At 30.6% G+C, this 15837-nt stretch overlaps 3 protein-coding genes across 8 annotated transcripts in view; 2 read left to right on the forward strand and 1 right to left on the reverse strand.

The window, feature by feature from the left end:
• Positions 1-15837, forward strand: part of LOC126762637 (arginine kinase) — a 50311-nt gene that overhangs the window by 7601 nt on the left and 26873 nt on the right. Inside the window, exon 1 of one of the 5 annotated variants that reach the window (XM_050479516.1) lies at positions 14581-14695. The exons of 1 other annotated variant lie outside the window; for it this stretch is intronic. The gene's annotated coding sequence lies outside the window, so the exon portion shown is untranslated. Of the gene's footprint in view, positions 1-14580; positions 14696-14983; positions 15280-15837 lie in introns of those variants that run through there. 3 more of the 5 variants (XM_050479520.1, XM_050479517.1, XM_050479519.1) reach the window with 3 other exon arrangements.
• LOC126762639 (cytochrome c oxidase assembly protein COX18, mitochondrial) lies at positions 979-2511 on the reverse strand. The gene is made up of 4 exons (XM_050479527.1): positions 1919-2511; positions 1589-1864; positions 1420-1530; positions 979-1360 (listed from the first exon to the last, which is right to left on the reverse strand). Exons 1-4 carry the CDS (start codon positions 2456-2458, stop codon positions 1133-1135), a joined length of 1155 nt encoding a protein of 384 aa, XP_050335484.1. The 5' UTR covers positions 2459-2511; the 3' UTR covers positions 979-1132.
• LOC126762638 (F-box only protein 33) lies at positions 3819-12838 on the forward strand. 2 transcript variants are annotated; one of them, XM_050479526.1, is made up of 10 exons: positions 3819-3957; positions 4251-4497; positions 4733-4888; positions 4972-5076; positions 5140-5371; positions 5448-5720; positions 5787-5861; positions 5919-6155; positions 6214-6384; positions 6456-12838. In XM_050479526.1, the coding sequence occupies exons 2-9, from the start codon at positions 4358-4360 to the stop codon at positions 6352-6354; spliced, it is 1359 nt and encodes a 452-aa protein (XP_050335483.1). In that variant the 5' UTR covers positions 3819-3957; positions 4251-4357; the 3' UTR covers positions 6355-6384; positions 6456-12838. The 2 variants fall into 2 exon arrangements, with proteins under 2 accessions (XP_050335483.1, XP_050335481.1); XM_050479524.1 differs by having other exon boundaries at positions 3820-3957; positions 6445-12838.

Below are 15837 nucleotides of genomic sequence, written 5' to 3' on the forward strand. Positions count from 1 at the left end.
TTATATAGTAAATTTTCCAAGTAACTTTTGGTAAAATCGCACAATATTTTTCAAGACAGAAGCACGAAAAATCCCATGTACTTTTAGGCAATTAAGTTCGTGTTTTCCCAGCCGACAGTATTTGCGTTTTAAAAGCAAACAAACGGTTTCAATTTCAATTAAGCTTCCGCTGCCAGTATCTCGTGGTAGAGACAATTAAAACTGCGCCAGCGAAATGAGAGCAAATTTTGAATCATCTGGATGTCCAATGGATTCGTAGAGAATGAGCGTTATGAATGTATGTATGTATATGCATCTATACAAGTATATTTTTTGGTTGTAAGTATGGGTGTGCATATAATTATGTGTTTGGGATCGCAAGGCAGGAGCGCATAAAAGCATTATGCTCTTCTGCCTATAAAGAATTATAAGTCGTTGGGAATGTTACTCATTTTATATGCGAAACTTAGAAGATTTTATATAGACAAATAAACAAAAACCTTTTGTATAAGCTACAATGTTTTGACTTCAACTAATCAGCATCGATTATCGCCAGTGGCAATCTCTAGACCTTTCTGCTATACATACGAATGCACATATATATACATAAGTGTTCTTATCAGAGACATTGAAGATTTATGTAAATGCATAGAGCTAAATAAGTCGCTTCTTTCATCCGATAGCAAAATATGTAAGTATGTATGTATTCACTTATTTATACATCTGCTTAGATTGGTTTGAGTGTTATAGCAGTGTAATATATTTATATGTAACAGGCGAATATTTCTTAATGAATTTATATTTAATTAACTAACAGACGAATTGCATACATTTTCACCACTGTTGCAAAAAACAAAAATAATAAACAAAACAGAAGCTAATATTTAAAAGAATATACTATCTAAGCATTTATATTTCCTTAGACCTTTTCAAATATTTATTAGCGTGCATGTGTATGCATGTGTGCATACTTCTTGATCTAATTCAAATGCGCTAAAGTTAATTTCAAGATTTGTACCTTTTATGATGTTTATTTCTATCAAACTCAAAAATTAGAATTTGTTTTACATCGTACAATAATTTTTTTCTTACACATATAATTAAAAGTAAAACCAACACTGCGGAAAATTTCCCTTTTGTTAACCAAATAAATCTATCTCGACTTAGTCTCATTTCGTGTTACATTTGTATTTTTTTCCTCAGCTTTTTGATCGCTTTTTGATGTTAGTGCTTTCATCCTTAGCCATATTCTTTCACACGGATTCACTATTTCTGAATTCGTATGCGGAATACCAACTGAACGTCGTACAATAGGTGCAGTGAGCAGCAGATTTTGCGTTAAACTATAACTACTTGAAGCAACCCAGTATAGACAAAGAGCCTAAAATAAAATTGGCACAGTTGATATTTAAATTATATTCCGAAATCGCAATATTTTACCGATGGTACAGAACAGGCAACAGGAACCATTGCTACGGTCAATACTCGAAAAACATTAGTCGCATATTTTTGCAAGCGGGTAGTGGGACGGTTTCGTAGAACAGTTTGCATCTGAAATAAAATTTCACTTTTGAGACTTTTATATGTATGAAGCAATAAAATCACTTACTTCTATTATGGCCAAATTTATTACACCTAAGGTGACAGGCAAAATATATGAACTGTCAACTTCTGTTAAATTCGGTATCCAACCAAAACCTCCGATAGTCATCTCTGTATAAATAATTTGTGCCTGTAATGTTGTTGGGTCAGGCATCATATGAACAAGATTTCTTAATGCTACCGATTGACATATCCATAACGGTATTTGACCCCATAGCACGATAAATGTTTTTGCTGGATGACAATTGTCCCGCACTACCAATGCATTCCACTGTTTTTTCAACTGAAAAAATTTAACTCAAATTACAAATTCATGCATGATTTTTAACTTACGCACCGACCGATTATAAACAAGTCTGGTTTGTTTCTCAGTCCAATTGAATTTTTTCATGGCTACTGCCGCCTCTTTTTTTAGTTCGGCCACAATTGCCGGCATTTCCAAAGCCAACAGCTCTAATCGCGCCATAATTTTATGTTGATATATTGCCAATGGAAGTGTTATTAAGGTGCGAAATAGTATTGTGGATACGACAATGGAGGCCCACCAGGTCAATCCGCTGTAATCATGGATCGTTGTCAGTGTATCCTGTATATATGCTACTGGTGTACTTTGTGAAAGTGTATGCCAAATTCCTGTGAACGGTGAATGCACTTGTGTCGCAGCTATAGTAGGCGCACTTGTAACTTCCGAGAGACTGCGGTGTTGTAGCAGCATCAAACATGTTCTTGGTGAAATGCTATTTGTTTCCCTGAACAAATTTTTTGAAAAACTACTGCTTGATCCAAAATACGATAATGTACGCCCACATATAGAATATTGACGGTTGTGGCGAAGACATGGTTTTATTTCCCTTTGCAAACTTCTAAAAGGTAACATATTTTATTATAACTAAACAGTCGAATTTACTATTATACTATAATATACGAAAATAGAATCAAAATATAAAACAGCTGATAGGTTGGGGCCACAGATGTCAATGAAAAAAGTATTGGAAAACGTCGCTTAATTGTGAATGTACCTTCAGACTGTAAAACTGAACAATCACGGTATCTCGAAGTTAATAATTTTAAATTATCGCAGAATTTTGTATATTATCGTATACAAGACAGAGGATATCGGCTGAAACCAATTTATATGATATATTTGTAAAATTTATAAAACGTATAGTACTATTATAAATTATCTTAAATAAATTAAATTGACATCATTTATCTCGACAGACATTGTTCATTGCTAGCAATCTGTCCAATACATTGCCAATGACGTTGACAACGATAGGCACGTACGTGTTAAAATGAAAATCGCGCTACCAAACCACCAAAATAACAGTACATTGCTAGCAATGAATGGCATGAAATCTATTTAAGTATCAATTTCTAAACATTGGCAAAATGCTTTCTCCAATCGCAATTGCGAACCCCCTTAAAGGGTCACTCGACAGGCAATTTGAGATTGCTAAAAATCTGAATTGCTAATAATATTGCATATACATATGTATGGTGTGTAACAATCATTGCTCATATTAATATATATACATTTGTACAATAAAAATTTATTTCCACTTTTTGTGATCCTCATTAAAATTTTATCAGTTTCAGTTATCATTTTTGACCTACTTAAACGACGGCATTTCGAAAATGATTATTTATTGATATCAAATGCCCACACAAGAACATTGCCAACTTCAATGGCAATGTATTTGACAGATTGCTAAAAAGGACATTGCCAGTGAAGATGCGGCATTACGGTTGAAACCGTCTGTAGATGGAGGCAAAATGAAAACGTACTTTCGAAATGGTAAGATTAAATGTTCAAATATTTTTCCTGTACGTAGACCTTCATTTAATTATAAAAGGTTGGGTCGAGCCCAAAAAAAAAGAACAACTTGTCAAAAGTAATTAGATTCATATTGTCGAAACCAGACGTATGGTTTTGTTCTTCTGTTTTAAAATTAATTTTTTCAAAGATTTCAACCATTGAAATTGCGTTTTTTGAGTGACAACTGAATATAAGATTGTAATAAACGCAAAAATATCAAAATGTAATCAGAAAACTTATGAGAAAAACAAAAATTACCGATTTTGACATTATGAATACAAGTACTTTTTCGTAAGAGCAAGCACGCTCGGTATAAACATAACCTTTTACCATATTACTGAATCATGGTGTAGACGAAGCATTATTTTATAAATAGCCTGGCAATATTGTGTTTATTTTGTTGAATATGAGTTGATGTAAAATGAAAAATAGCTCATAAGCAAATCTAATGCAGAAAAATAAAAAGGTATTTCGCAAAAGACGCATTAGGAAAGTCGTTTCAGCACAAATTTAATAAAGACAAATTTTGAAAGGCGAAAAAGGTTGAAATACAAACGGTAAGCTAACTTTCTTGAATTGAATACAATTCAAATGAAGTAAAAGAAGATTGAAACTCGAAATATTTATTGATTATCAAAATTTTTAGTTTTCAATTTTTGAGCAATTCATTTTTGCGTCGTTATTTGTGTGTCGTTTTGCAAAAAAAAAAATACAAAACTATTGAAAATATAATACACAAAAACCAATTTAAATCCGTTGCATAGAAAAATAACGTTTAATAAAATAATATTCAATAAACGGTAGATAGTTGGCAAATGTGACGAAATATTGAACCCCTTTTTTGTTGTAGTTGGAGCTGCGAAAACAGACGTGTAGAAATTGAAGCGACAGCTACGCACTTAAAGGCAAAAAGTGAGACTACAATACACTCAATTAGTGCTGAGTTTGGTCCTAGTCATGAACCGCTGTGTCTTACCAGCATGGGATCAGTTACCCTTTGTCGTGTTGGGTAAAATATATAACTACCTGGAACCACAAGATCGATTAAACGCGTCGCAAACGTGTCGTCTCTGGCGTGGGGTGCTTTTCCAAAAGAGGTGTGTATCGCAAATATAAGCAAAATATAGATATCAAATATTCGTAAAACTTGTTTACAAAGTTGGCAAAAATAAGATACAAGTTACCTTACCTGCAAATTTTTTAGTATATAATCGTATACACTTTATTGTTCATATGTATTTAAAGCTTATTCGTAAAAGTTTTTTCTACTATACTATTTCATAAATAACAGTTTTTCAGACTAATTTTTTACACTCGTAAATGCATTTTCAGATTTTTCAGCAACTTTAAGTTTACATTACAAATAAACAATGAACGACAATACACGTTTTTTCGGCAAACCCTTTGTAATTTGGCAACTGAAGTTACCATTAATTTTGACTTTATGAACGTTTTCCATATCGAGAAAGTAAGAAAAATCCTATACAGGTACGTACCAATATAAAATCGATGTTCGATTGATGATATTGTTTCTCTAGCGAATATTTTCTTTATACTATATATATTTATAGGATCGCACGTTGTAATAATCTGCGAGGTTTACATTTCTCCACAAGTAATATGGGCATAATCGCTCCTGGGATTAAAAATAAGGAAAAACTTATCGATATTGAACAGTAGGAAAACACGACATATTTCAACGATCGAATTTGATAACATTATTGTATTTATATTTACAGATGTTTCATAGAGCCTCTGAAAATGTTTTTAAATCGTAAAAATTATCCATGTAAAATATTGGACTTAGGTGCGATTGAAGCTTTAACCTACTATGGCTTTGAAATACTAAAATCCTTAGGCAAACCTGACGCATTGCTCCAGTTAACTCTGGCTTCAATTAAGTTCGACTCCTGTAATTATGCCATACCTACCATAGAGCCTTCGTTGTTACAAAAATGTTCTTCACTGCAGGTGACTTTTTTGTTTTAGAGAAATTATCTAAATTATTTAATCAATATTGAAATCGTGTTATCTATTTACTTTTTAGGCTTTATCGCTTGATTACGATTGTTTAAATGAGAATCTATTGCATGCCATGGAAATACTACCATTGAAAAAGCTTTTAATCTGTGTTCACAATGTAAATCGTCAACATCCTGGTATATCCAATAAATCTTGGGCTCGATTTGGAGCTACTTTTCCCAATATCGATTTAATTGTGTCATTGGTATACGCATTTGAAGCGGTTGAAGTGCTGCAAGTACGCATACTACGACGTAGTATGCCTATAACACATTTGCGCGTGCTATTTTGTGACATTGTAAGATAATGATGGTTTAAAATTTTTTTCTATGTAGACATAAAACAAGTTCATATATTTTTTCAGATGAACGCAGAGGCCTTAGATTGGATGTCTATCAATAATAGCAGCACGCTGAAGAGTATACAGTGGATAGATTCAGTAAGAAATTAATAAAAATAACAAATTTATTTTGTAAAAATATATATTTAAAAATAGGCATACAAACATTCCAATAAAAATGTGATGGACTTGTTTATACGATCCGGTCAAGATCCCTTCGTTATGATGGCTTGGCGTTGCAAAAATTTGGAGGAAATCGTAATACATGGCTATGTAATAGATCCTCATAATATTGTTGGTATGTCACGTCTGCGCGGCAAATCCCTTAAGCGCCTAGAAATTTCAATGATTGACCAAACCCCAACAGAAGCAAGCATGGACTCGTTCATAGATGTAAATCCATATTTTTATTTTATAAGCAATAAATTATATATTTCGATTTTTTTTAAAGGAAATAAATACCTTGCTTGGCCACAAATGGGAACCCATACCCCCAAATAAATTACATCCAGCACTAGGTTATATGCCAGTGACAGATGATGTACGTGATAAATACGTCTTCGATCTCATGCGCAGTGATATGGGCTATTAAGATTAATTGCAACCACTTAAGCGAATTTAGGTGAGTTCATCTTTTGTTTCCGGTTATACATAGCAAGTAAAAGCATAATCATGATTTTAGGTTAACTATAGATTTATAACGAACATAAAAAATATGTAAAGTAATAATACATATTCATTAAAACCAACATATGAGCGCAAAAACGTCGTGCATAGCGAAAATACCTTAGCAAGCTCCACAGAGACAAAAACCACAACCAAAGTAAAAGTAAAAGTTGAAATATAAAAGCATTGCAGTGATACTTTTTTCAATAACTTTAAATCACATATAGTATGTTAATGCGAAAGAGAGAATATTGGTAAATTCAAACAACTATCAATTGAAAAGCAAGATTTAGTATAAAAAATCACAAAAAACGAAAAATGTGGAAGCATCAAAACTCAATTACCTACATATTCATTACTATATAAATATATATCTATAGGCGATTATAGTTTAAGAAAAAACAATAACAACCACTCTTGTACTAAAAGAGGGAAAAATTAATTTGTAATTAAATATATGACATTGACATTGACTCAAATGAAACACAAACCTAACAAAGATAAAGATCCTTATAAAATCACAAATCGCTCCCGGAGAAAACAATTTATTGGCAATGGAAACCACAAAGAAAACATCGACCAAAAACGGTGTCGGAATGCCACAACATCTAATATGAGCCATGGAAGTCTAACAACAAGCCGGACTTATCTTCAGATGTTATACTCCATATTACTCAAAGCATTCTAATTGTTTATTTATAGTACGAATAGTACACCGGAATATTGTAACAACAAGAACAATGTATTGTAGATTTCACTAAAGCAGCGAAAGTAATTATTTCATAATTTTTATATAGACCTACATATACACACATAAACTAATAAGCATTGTGTTATATATGAAAAGCTCAGATATATTCCATATTATTTTATTTCTTTGTTTTATAAAAAAATAACTATAAAGAAAATAATTTTACTTCACTTGTACGTTTCTATAATTGGGTCACTAAATAACAGAAAAGAATAACAGTTGCACATAACCTAAAATTGACGTTAATTTATTGCCAATAACGGAATTATTTAATACTTATTTATGTTCATCCTCACAATTTAGGGCTTATTAGCTGCAGGAATAATTACAATTACATTCGAAAATTTTGATTTCAAAACTAAAAAAAATATAAAATTGTGCTAGTTAATATTAGTTATTTCGAAAAATGTAAATTTTGCAAACGATAAACATGAAAAAGGATAGAATGTAAATATATAAATAACATCGAATATATAAAAAGAAATCAAAAAAGTAGCAACATATTAGGCAAAGGTGCCGACTTACAACTCCCAAAGGCACCCGTAGAAAAATAAAAATTGAAATATGTATTTATATTTTTGTGAATCTTTATATAATTAATGCAAATGCATAATATTTCTTAACCGCATTTTTGTTCACAATACACTTACTACTGCAACAATTATTATAGACATAATTTAATAGAACACTGCACTGTAAACAACAAAATAAGCAGGTGCATTTGATGACAACTAAACGCATTCAAAAGTATATTTTACACATGAAAAAATTGTTTGAAATTAAACGCTTATTTGTATGTAATTTGTTCAGCGACAAATGGGTGTTAAACTTTTGTTTTAAGAAAACTGTATATTTATGTAACTGTGTGTAACCATTCTACAAGTGTAAACGAGATTCAAAAGACTTAAGACCATTATGAATGTTATGATGAAGAACGAGCGAACGTTAATTTAAAGTTAATATGACGAAATTCATGAAATTCGAATTGAAGTGAATGGAAATCTCTTAGAAAAACAAACTGAACAAATATTGAAAAACAAACAACAACAACATTAATATTTTGTTTAATGTGAAACAAAGCTGTGATTTTATGCAAGCCAGCATACGTTAAGAATGCAACAACAACAAAAAAACGACAAACAACAACAACAACAAAATCCATTGTAAGATGAAGAACATATATTATAATTAAAATGTTTAGATTAGTTAAGTAAAATTTGTTGACAGCAATTAATAAACAAATATCGATATGTATGTGCGTACAGTGGGCAGAGAGCTAAATTTTACAACAACATGTGTTAAACTATTTTAAAGCCTAAAGAACAAAAGTCTCATACCGCAAACAGAATACACTTTTACAAATAAACAATGAAATGGTCATGAATAATATTCGAATAATCCAAAACATATCTTTAGAAAGGAAAACATTTAATTATAACAGTCAAATTTAAGCTCAGCACTGACATACATATGTACATACATATATGCATGTGTTTCGAACAACTTTTAAGTACATATAATGTGCCTGATAAATTTTGAAATTATATTTATTTGACTTATGTGTTAATTTAATAGCATTCCAAATCTTTTTATAAGCCTAAGAGCATTTTACAAAAACTATATACATATACATTTTTATATTAGCCAGAATTAGAAAAAAATCCTTGAATACTACAATTTTTGATGATTATAAATACGTGCTGTTTGGATTATATAAGCCGATCTTGTCATTACCAAATTTTAATTTTTTTATGATTATAAAAATATCTTTAAAGGGCACAACAATGAACACATGTATTTTTTTTATATGTAACTTACAAACGTCACCTTTACCTGTGTACTGTTATTTACCATTTACAAAATAAGATCATCTAAATTAGTATTATTACAATTGTAATTTATTTTAATTAAAGCTCTCTGCTCAATCCAGCAGAAAATATGTTAGTTACCTTTACATAATAAGCTCAAATGTCAACAATGCTCAAAAGATGCTGGTAAAGTGTGCACATTTGTTTGAAAGTAGACCACATAAAGTGTTAGAAGTGTATATAAAACCAAATTTAACAGCATGAACCTGTTTTTAAGAACCTAACGTGGTACAAACTTAGAAAAAATTCCAACTACTCAGTACCAAAATGCACGAACAAACAAAAACACATACACAAAAGCAGAGTATGCATTATGAAAAGCAAAAAACAAAACATAAACAACCAACAACCAACAAATTGTGATGCAAAGTATAATTATGAATATATCAACCAAGTAATTTAGCGAGGAGAGAATTGAAAGACAAACAACAAATTTATTAACAGCTTCTGTATGTCAATAAAATAAGAACAAATGCAGCCAGGGCAAATGGTAAATATTATATGTATATTATAGTACGTACACAACACAATTGTACCAATGTACTCGTATATGTATGTATGGGCAAACAAATGTACATGCATATGTATTATGCAATTTAAATGATATGTGATATGCGTCCGCCATAACAACAATAAGTTAGCGGCAAGCAACAACCTACTACAAAAACAAGCAAACGCAACATCTAAACAAAGAGTGTTTTAAGTGATATTAACTATTTAATAAAAAAAAAACAACGTGAACAACAACAACAACAACAATTATAGTAATAGCATTGTAAATTGTAAAATGGCAAAAGAGCTTTTAATATAGCTTTTAAAGAAGAACAGAATTAAAAACAAACAGAAAGGCAGTATGTGAAGTTTGCCAAATCGATAAATAAACAACATTGTGCTATAGAAAGTGTTAAGAGAAGCAGCAATCAATAAATCAATGTGATCCTTAATGATTATAACTTGAAATCAAACTGCTTAAGACATAAGAAAAGAGCATTTCATTTACTAGTGTTCCACAAACAACAAACAAAAACTGAAACAGAGCAGCCAAAAAGATTTGTGAATCTATGTATATTCTTATTATTTTTGGAAGCATTAACCCTGACTAGCCATAAAAAGCGCATTGACATTCTCTTTTAACATTTTCGTAATTTTGTGCCATAGCAAATTGTTAAGAATATACTTTGGGATTATCTTTAAAAAAATAATTGATGATGGTATTCTTGTACATAGTAATTGCTCTACTCATTTGAATCCTAAGATTTCGTTCCATTTCAAAAAGGCAGTATTACATTCTAAATGTTTCAATAATATAATAAAGTTGTGCCGTTAGCACAAAAACCACAATTTGGCATCTAGCTAACACTCATAATGTCGAAATTAAATATTTCATCCATTCGCGTTGAATACGAATATATTACAACAGATTCAAAATCAGCAAAATGTAAACAAAAAATACTTGAGAATACAAGTAAAATAAAAAGATAATTTGACAGTAAAGATTAAAAGAAATTTTCGTAGAAGAAACACATTTTCTAGCTCATGACATTCAGCAAATAAGTCAGTTGACAGCTTTGTATTTCACCATTCTTCAGTTGAAACATTGTTAGAGCAAGAGATACGTAAAAATTTTCAAAAAATTTAATAGAAATTAAGAAGATTATAGATTCACAATATTTTTGGTTTTTAAAGTTGAGCGAGCTGCACAAATATTTTGTGAAACTTTTACATATATGTATCCAATATTTTGGTCAACGTTTGATTTCAATGATTAGGTTAAAATTTTTGGTATTATTAGAAAACTGTTCAATACTATATAAATGTGTACTAAAGTGATATCTTTCAATAGAAAAACAATGAATATTTACGAAAATTTTTTCTTGAAAAAAGTTACTCTAATTTTTTTATTTAGTGTTATATTTTGTCATTCTCTAATTAATGAATTATTTCATAATATGAATTGAACAATTTGATATGATTTGATACTTAAAAAAGTATTAAATAAATTTCTAAATTAATATACTTATGTAAGTTCGGAATTTTATTACTTTTTTTTTAATTTTTTTATTCTTTTTGGTTTTCCCTTTTTTCTTTCAATATGAGAACTTTTGGTTAGAAGGGTTGACATCTTGTTGACCTGATTAATATTTGATAATATATCCAGAATTTTGTATTGAAACAATGGCGAAACACAGTACAGTACAGGCAAAGACATAAAACACTATAATCGAAACTTCAGTTCTAATTCAAAGGCGGCAAGAAGACGTCATATAAAATACATATGTATATGTAATTAAAAAGCCGTTACGATAGCTGTAGAGTAAAAGAAATCTCTTTCTTAGTCTTTTATTGAACAATCCACGTTTCATTCCTATTCGAAATCATACTTAAGTGGGGAGGAGGTTATAGACTTTTTGGTATGGTCGTGCTGCTAGATTATTATAAGGAAAACCAAACGATTTTTTCTTTTCATGATTCTAGATTTCTGTTGAAAGATATCGTTTAAATGCATCATTTCAATGGAGAGCTATGTACTTCTGAAATTGAATGTGAGTATTAGTAGCAAAGGTCGTTAAGACATACAACATACGCTTATAAGAAAATCAATTTAAGCAAATAAAAATATTAACAACAAATATTAACGACACCGATATACTATGTATGTATATACACAAACACTTACATCCTTATACATACATATATATATATATATATATATATATATATATACTTAATGTAGGTACATATAAAATTGTTATAACAACAACATGAATGATAAGAAATGATAAAATCATTAAGAGGAGCTGTGATAATCAAATTAAACGGAGAAATGATAAACAACATCCGAAAAATTAAGATTTGAAATAAAAATAAGCAAAAGACCCCAGAAAATAACTGAATTATACGAGAGCATTAGCATGAACGTTACAAATGCTCAGCTCGAATTACCATACACCTTAACTGTTAATCGCAATTACATACATATATAAAATGGCGATAGTTGAGTATTAGAGAAAGAAATAATCACATTACGTGCAATTTAAAAAGAGAATATGAAAACAAAATCACAATAAATCGTTATTTATTATTTATAACTATTATTGTATAAGAAACCAGAATTGTCAAAAATTGTAAAGATAAAGAAGATAAAGTAAACAAAATTTAGTCAAATGGAAGTTTTAAACAAATATTTGCCTACTAGCGGCCGTAAAGATACGTTTCGATATGCGTAAAATATGAATATGTGGCAAACCCATTAGTCTTTTTCTTGATTAATCCGAGTACTTTTGTATGTACATATGTATTAGTTCACCTGCACCTGCCTTAATTTTTTAAGTTTTTCTCCTTTAAGCATTGTCCAGTTTTGCATTACATATGTATATCATAAAAACTTAAAACGAAATCACAAACAAATATCTTAAAAGTATTTAAATAATTTATTACCATTATGAAAATAGTTATTTTTGAAAAAGTAATTTTTATTACAATTTGGAGAAGTTAATGTGAAAATCGCAGTAAAGGATTTAAGATACTGCTAACTCTAGCTTTACGGTCGCTAGTGCTTAGGATTAAACGACACCGCCATTTTTAATTTAATAATTTTCTGTAATATTTTACGATTATCTGAAGGCCGTAATAACCCAAAGCTCTTACTGAAAATTTTAAAATTTTAATTTTGATTAATTATTTCAATGTTCGATTTCTCTAACTGCGATCAGAGCAGCTTATTCCAAGATCGACCTGTGTTCTGCGCATTGTCCATATGAATTTAAATAAAATGTAATTTGCGATAATAATTATAAAGTGTTTCCTTTAATTATGTAATTTTGTGTAAATAAAAATTTAGTTTTATTTCCATTTAAAAAACCTCATTTTCGTAAATCTAGAAATGCATAAACCTATTATACTCGTTTGCAGTAATTGATCGGAGCTGGTGGTTAACTCAGTAAGTATTTAGTGGAGTAAATACTATATATTTCTGAAAGTTTGACAAATTGATTCGTTCGAGTTAGTATTTTTATTCTCTCAAACCATAAATGGAATTCTTCCTAAACAAATTTTAAATGAACTATTCAGGAGTGCTGTGGAATCTGATAGTTCTCGGAATCAGAATTCAAACCGATCAATAAAAGTAGTAGGTGTCATGAATTCAGATATTTTTGGTTTGATGTTCGAAACAGAATTTGTATCGGTTTTGGGTGTCACGCAAACCAATTTTATCGGTTTTGCTATCAGAAACAAAGCAAGAAGATAGTCGCTCACAGATTTGAAATGTAAGTTAAGAAATCAAGTTATTTTATTACATCGAATAAATTTATCTTTATTTCTTTAGGGGAAAACATAAGTATAAAACACGAAATGTCTTAATTATTGAGTTTTAGGAAAAAAAATGTAACACCCATTTACCTTTATTCATTCGATAAATGTTATCTCTTAAAAGCTTTCTTTAATTCGGAACTCATTATAAACTTTAATAGGATTGCTTCCAAATGTATTCATTTGCAAGTTTTGTCACATTAGTAAACAGCTGATTGATTCGAATCTTGGTGACGACACCATTGAAAATCAGAACTGGTTTTCAATTCTGACAGCTAAGCAATTCTGTCTTGGATTCCACAATACCCCTGATTATCATCTTGCCAATTTAGTTGTTTTGCCAAAAATCCCATTACACAAAAAAGCTCTAAATAGTGGTGGGATTATTTAGACTTTTTTGCTTATTTCTTACTAAATATTTTTTTATATGGAAAGAAGCTAAGTAAAGTTTAACCGAAAAACAATTTATGAAAGATATATAAATTTAAAGTTTTGGCACAAAAGCGTGAATCTATTGGATGAATATGACTAAGCACTTAACAGAGAAAGGAGATTAGTTTTGGGATCTCATCAGCGAAACCGTATTCTATATAAATTCATCGATGTTACTCGCATCAAAACCGTAACAATGACCTTTCATTTGTTACCTCACCCTCCAAAATCGATCTGATAACAAGAAAGTCAGTAGAAAATGTGCGTATTGATTAAGAGCAAGGAAAAGGGGTTTATGACATTGTCCTCTCCCACTATTTATCTCTTTCGCCTAAAGGTATGCTTGCTCACACCTTATTTGTTTTTTACTTGCTTTTACTCTCATCGATAAATGACAGTTACTCATACGCACTCTGCACTCGCGGTGACAGCTTAAATTAACGCCAATGTTTACATTACCGCTAAGCGAAAAGAGTCTTTTAACCAAAACACATTGGATAGCACATAAGTGAACACATACATATTCGCATAAACAGTTTATTATTCGTCACTCATGCTCAATTCTGCAGCAATTTTGTAAAGAGAAAAGTTCTTCATTGAACTCATTTTGTTTGGGTTATGTCATCCGAAATGTGAACGAATTCACGTACAAAAGCTGCACATTCTTCCTGAGCACGATATACGGCTATGTGTATAGATATGTATATGCTTGTAGATACAGATAGTCAGTATGTGTCCTCTGAGTAGTGGAACCGCGAATCAGTGAGTTGGTGAGCTCTTAAGTAACCGGTGAATAATTGAAACTGAAAATCTGTACGTCTCATTTGGCTGCCGTTGAGCGAAGAAAACGCGAGCACGAAATTTTGTGATAAATTGAAATCTTGAAAATTGGTCAAGTGAAGCAGGTAAATTATTCGTAAAAATTTTATCGCAAAATTTCTATTTATTTTAAACGACAATAAGAGCATTAAACTCGGTGTGAAACGTAAATAGCTGCAAGTCGTCCCCCTACTGCATGTGGAATTGAGCAAATTATTGTGTTTAGTGCTAATATCTAATGTACAATTGATATATGTATGTATGTATATATGTACCTACATATGTATGTACATATGTACATAAGAATACATCACATGCAATTCGGTGATCAATAGAAAACATTTCCACTAAGCGTTCAATATTGCACTCGAACAGTATATATATGTACATACATATTTATATAGTTTACAGCGATTTGTGTTGGTAAAGTGTTAAAGAAGTATCGTGTTATATCAATTAACGCCTTAAAAGATAAAAGTTACAAGGAGCGTCAAACGCAACGAAAAACCGAAGAATTTCTAACAAAGCGTTATTTCTGCTAATGAAAAAAGTCAATATAGAACACAAATAAGCATAAGGAAAACAATAATAATAATAATAATAAAGAGCGCTAGATTTTAAGAGTCTACAAAAATATTTGATTATAGTAAAATTTGTTGAGAGAAAACAGGTGAGTGCAATTTGGATACACATGACAGTTAGCGCTTTATATATATCCACACACATTGTTATATATATACATACATACATATGTACAGCTGTAAGTATTATGCTTCGGGCAGAATTACTCACGCTTTTTCCCATGCTTTGATGACGTAACAGTGCACAATGTTTTTTGATAACAAACGCCGAAATGTTTAACTAATGGGACGGGACAGGCATACTTTGTCGGCAAAAAAATGTCACTTGTATACCGTGCACAAGTCGGTCGAATTTATCTGATTGACATTTGTGAATGAAATTGTTGAAAAATCGAAAAATGTTTATATATTTACATATATCTCTGCATTTGGGTATGTTTATGCCATGATAAATATGCGCTTCAGGCTAGATGTGAAGTTCTGGCTAATTTTCGACATACATAAGTACCCTGCGAGAAATTTGAAACAAACACTGCCGAATATTTTATTTTTCTAAGCAACCAAAGCAAAAATTCCATACTGCTATTAGCGCAGGTGTATTATCTCAACTTCACATTGCTTTCCACTTGATATTTCAAACCCAAAAT

This window comes from Bactrocera neohumeralis, chromosome 6 (assembly GCF_024586455.1).
Source record: "Bactrocera neohumeralis isolate Rockhampton chromosome 6, APGP_CSIRO_Bneo_wtdbg2-racon-allhic-juicebox.fasta_v2, whole genome shotgun sequence".
NCBI classification, from domain to species: Eukaryota; Metazoa; Arthropoda; class Insecta; order Diptera; family Tephritidae; genus Bactrocera; species Bactrocera neohumeralis.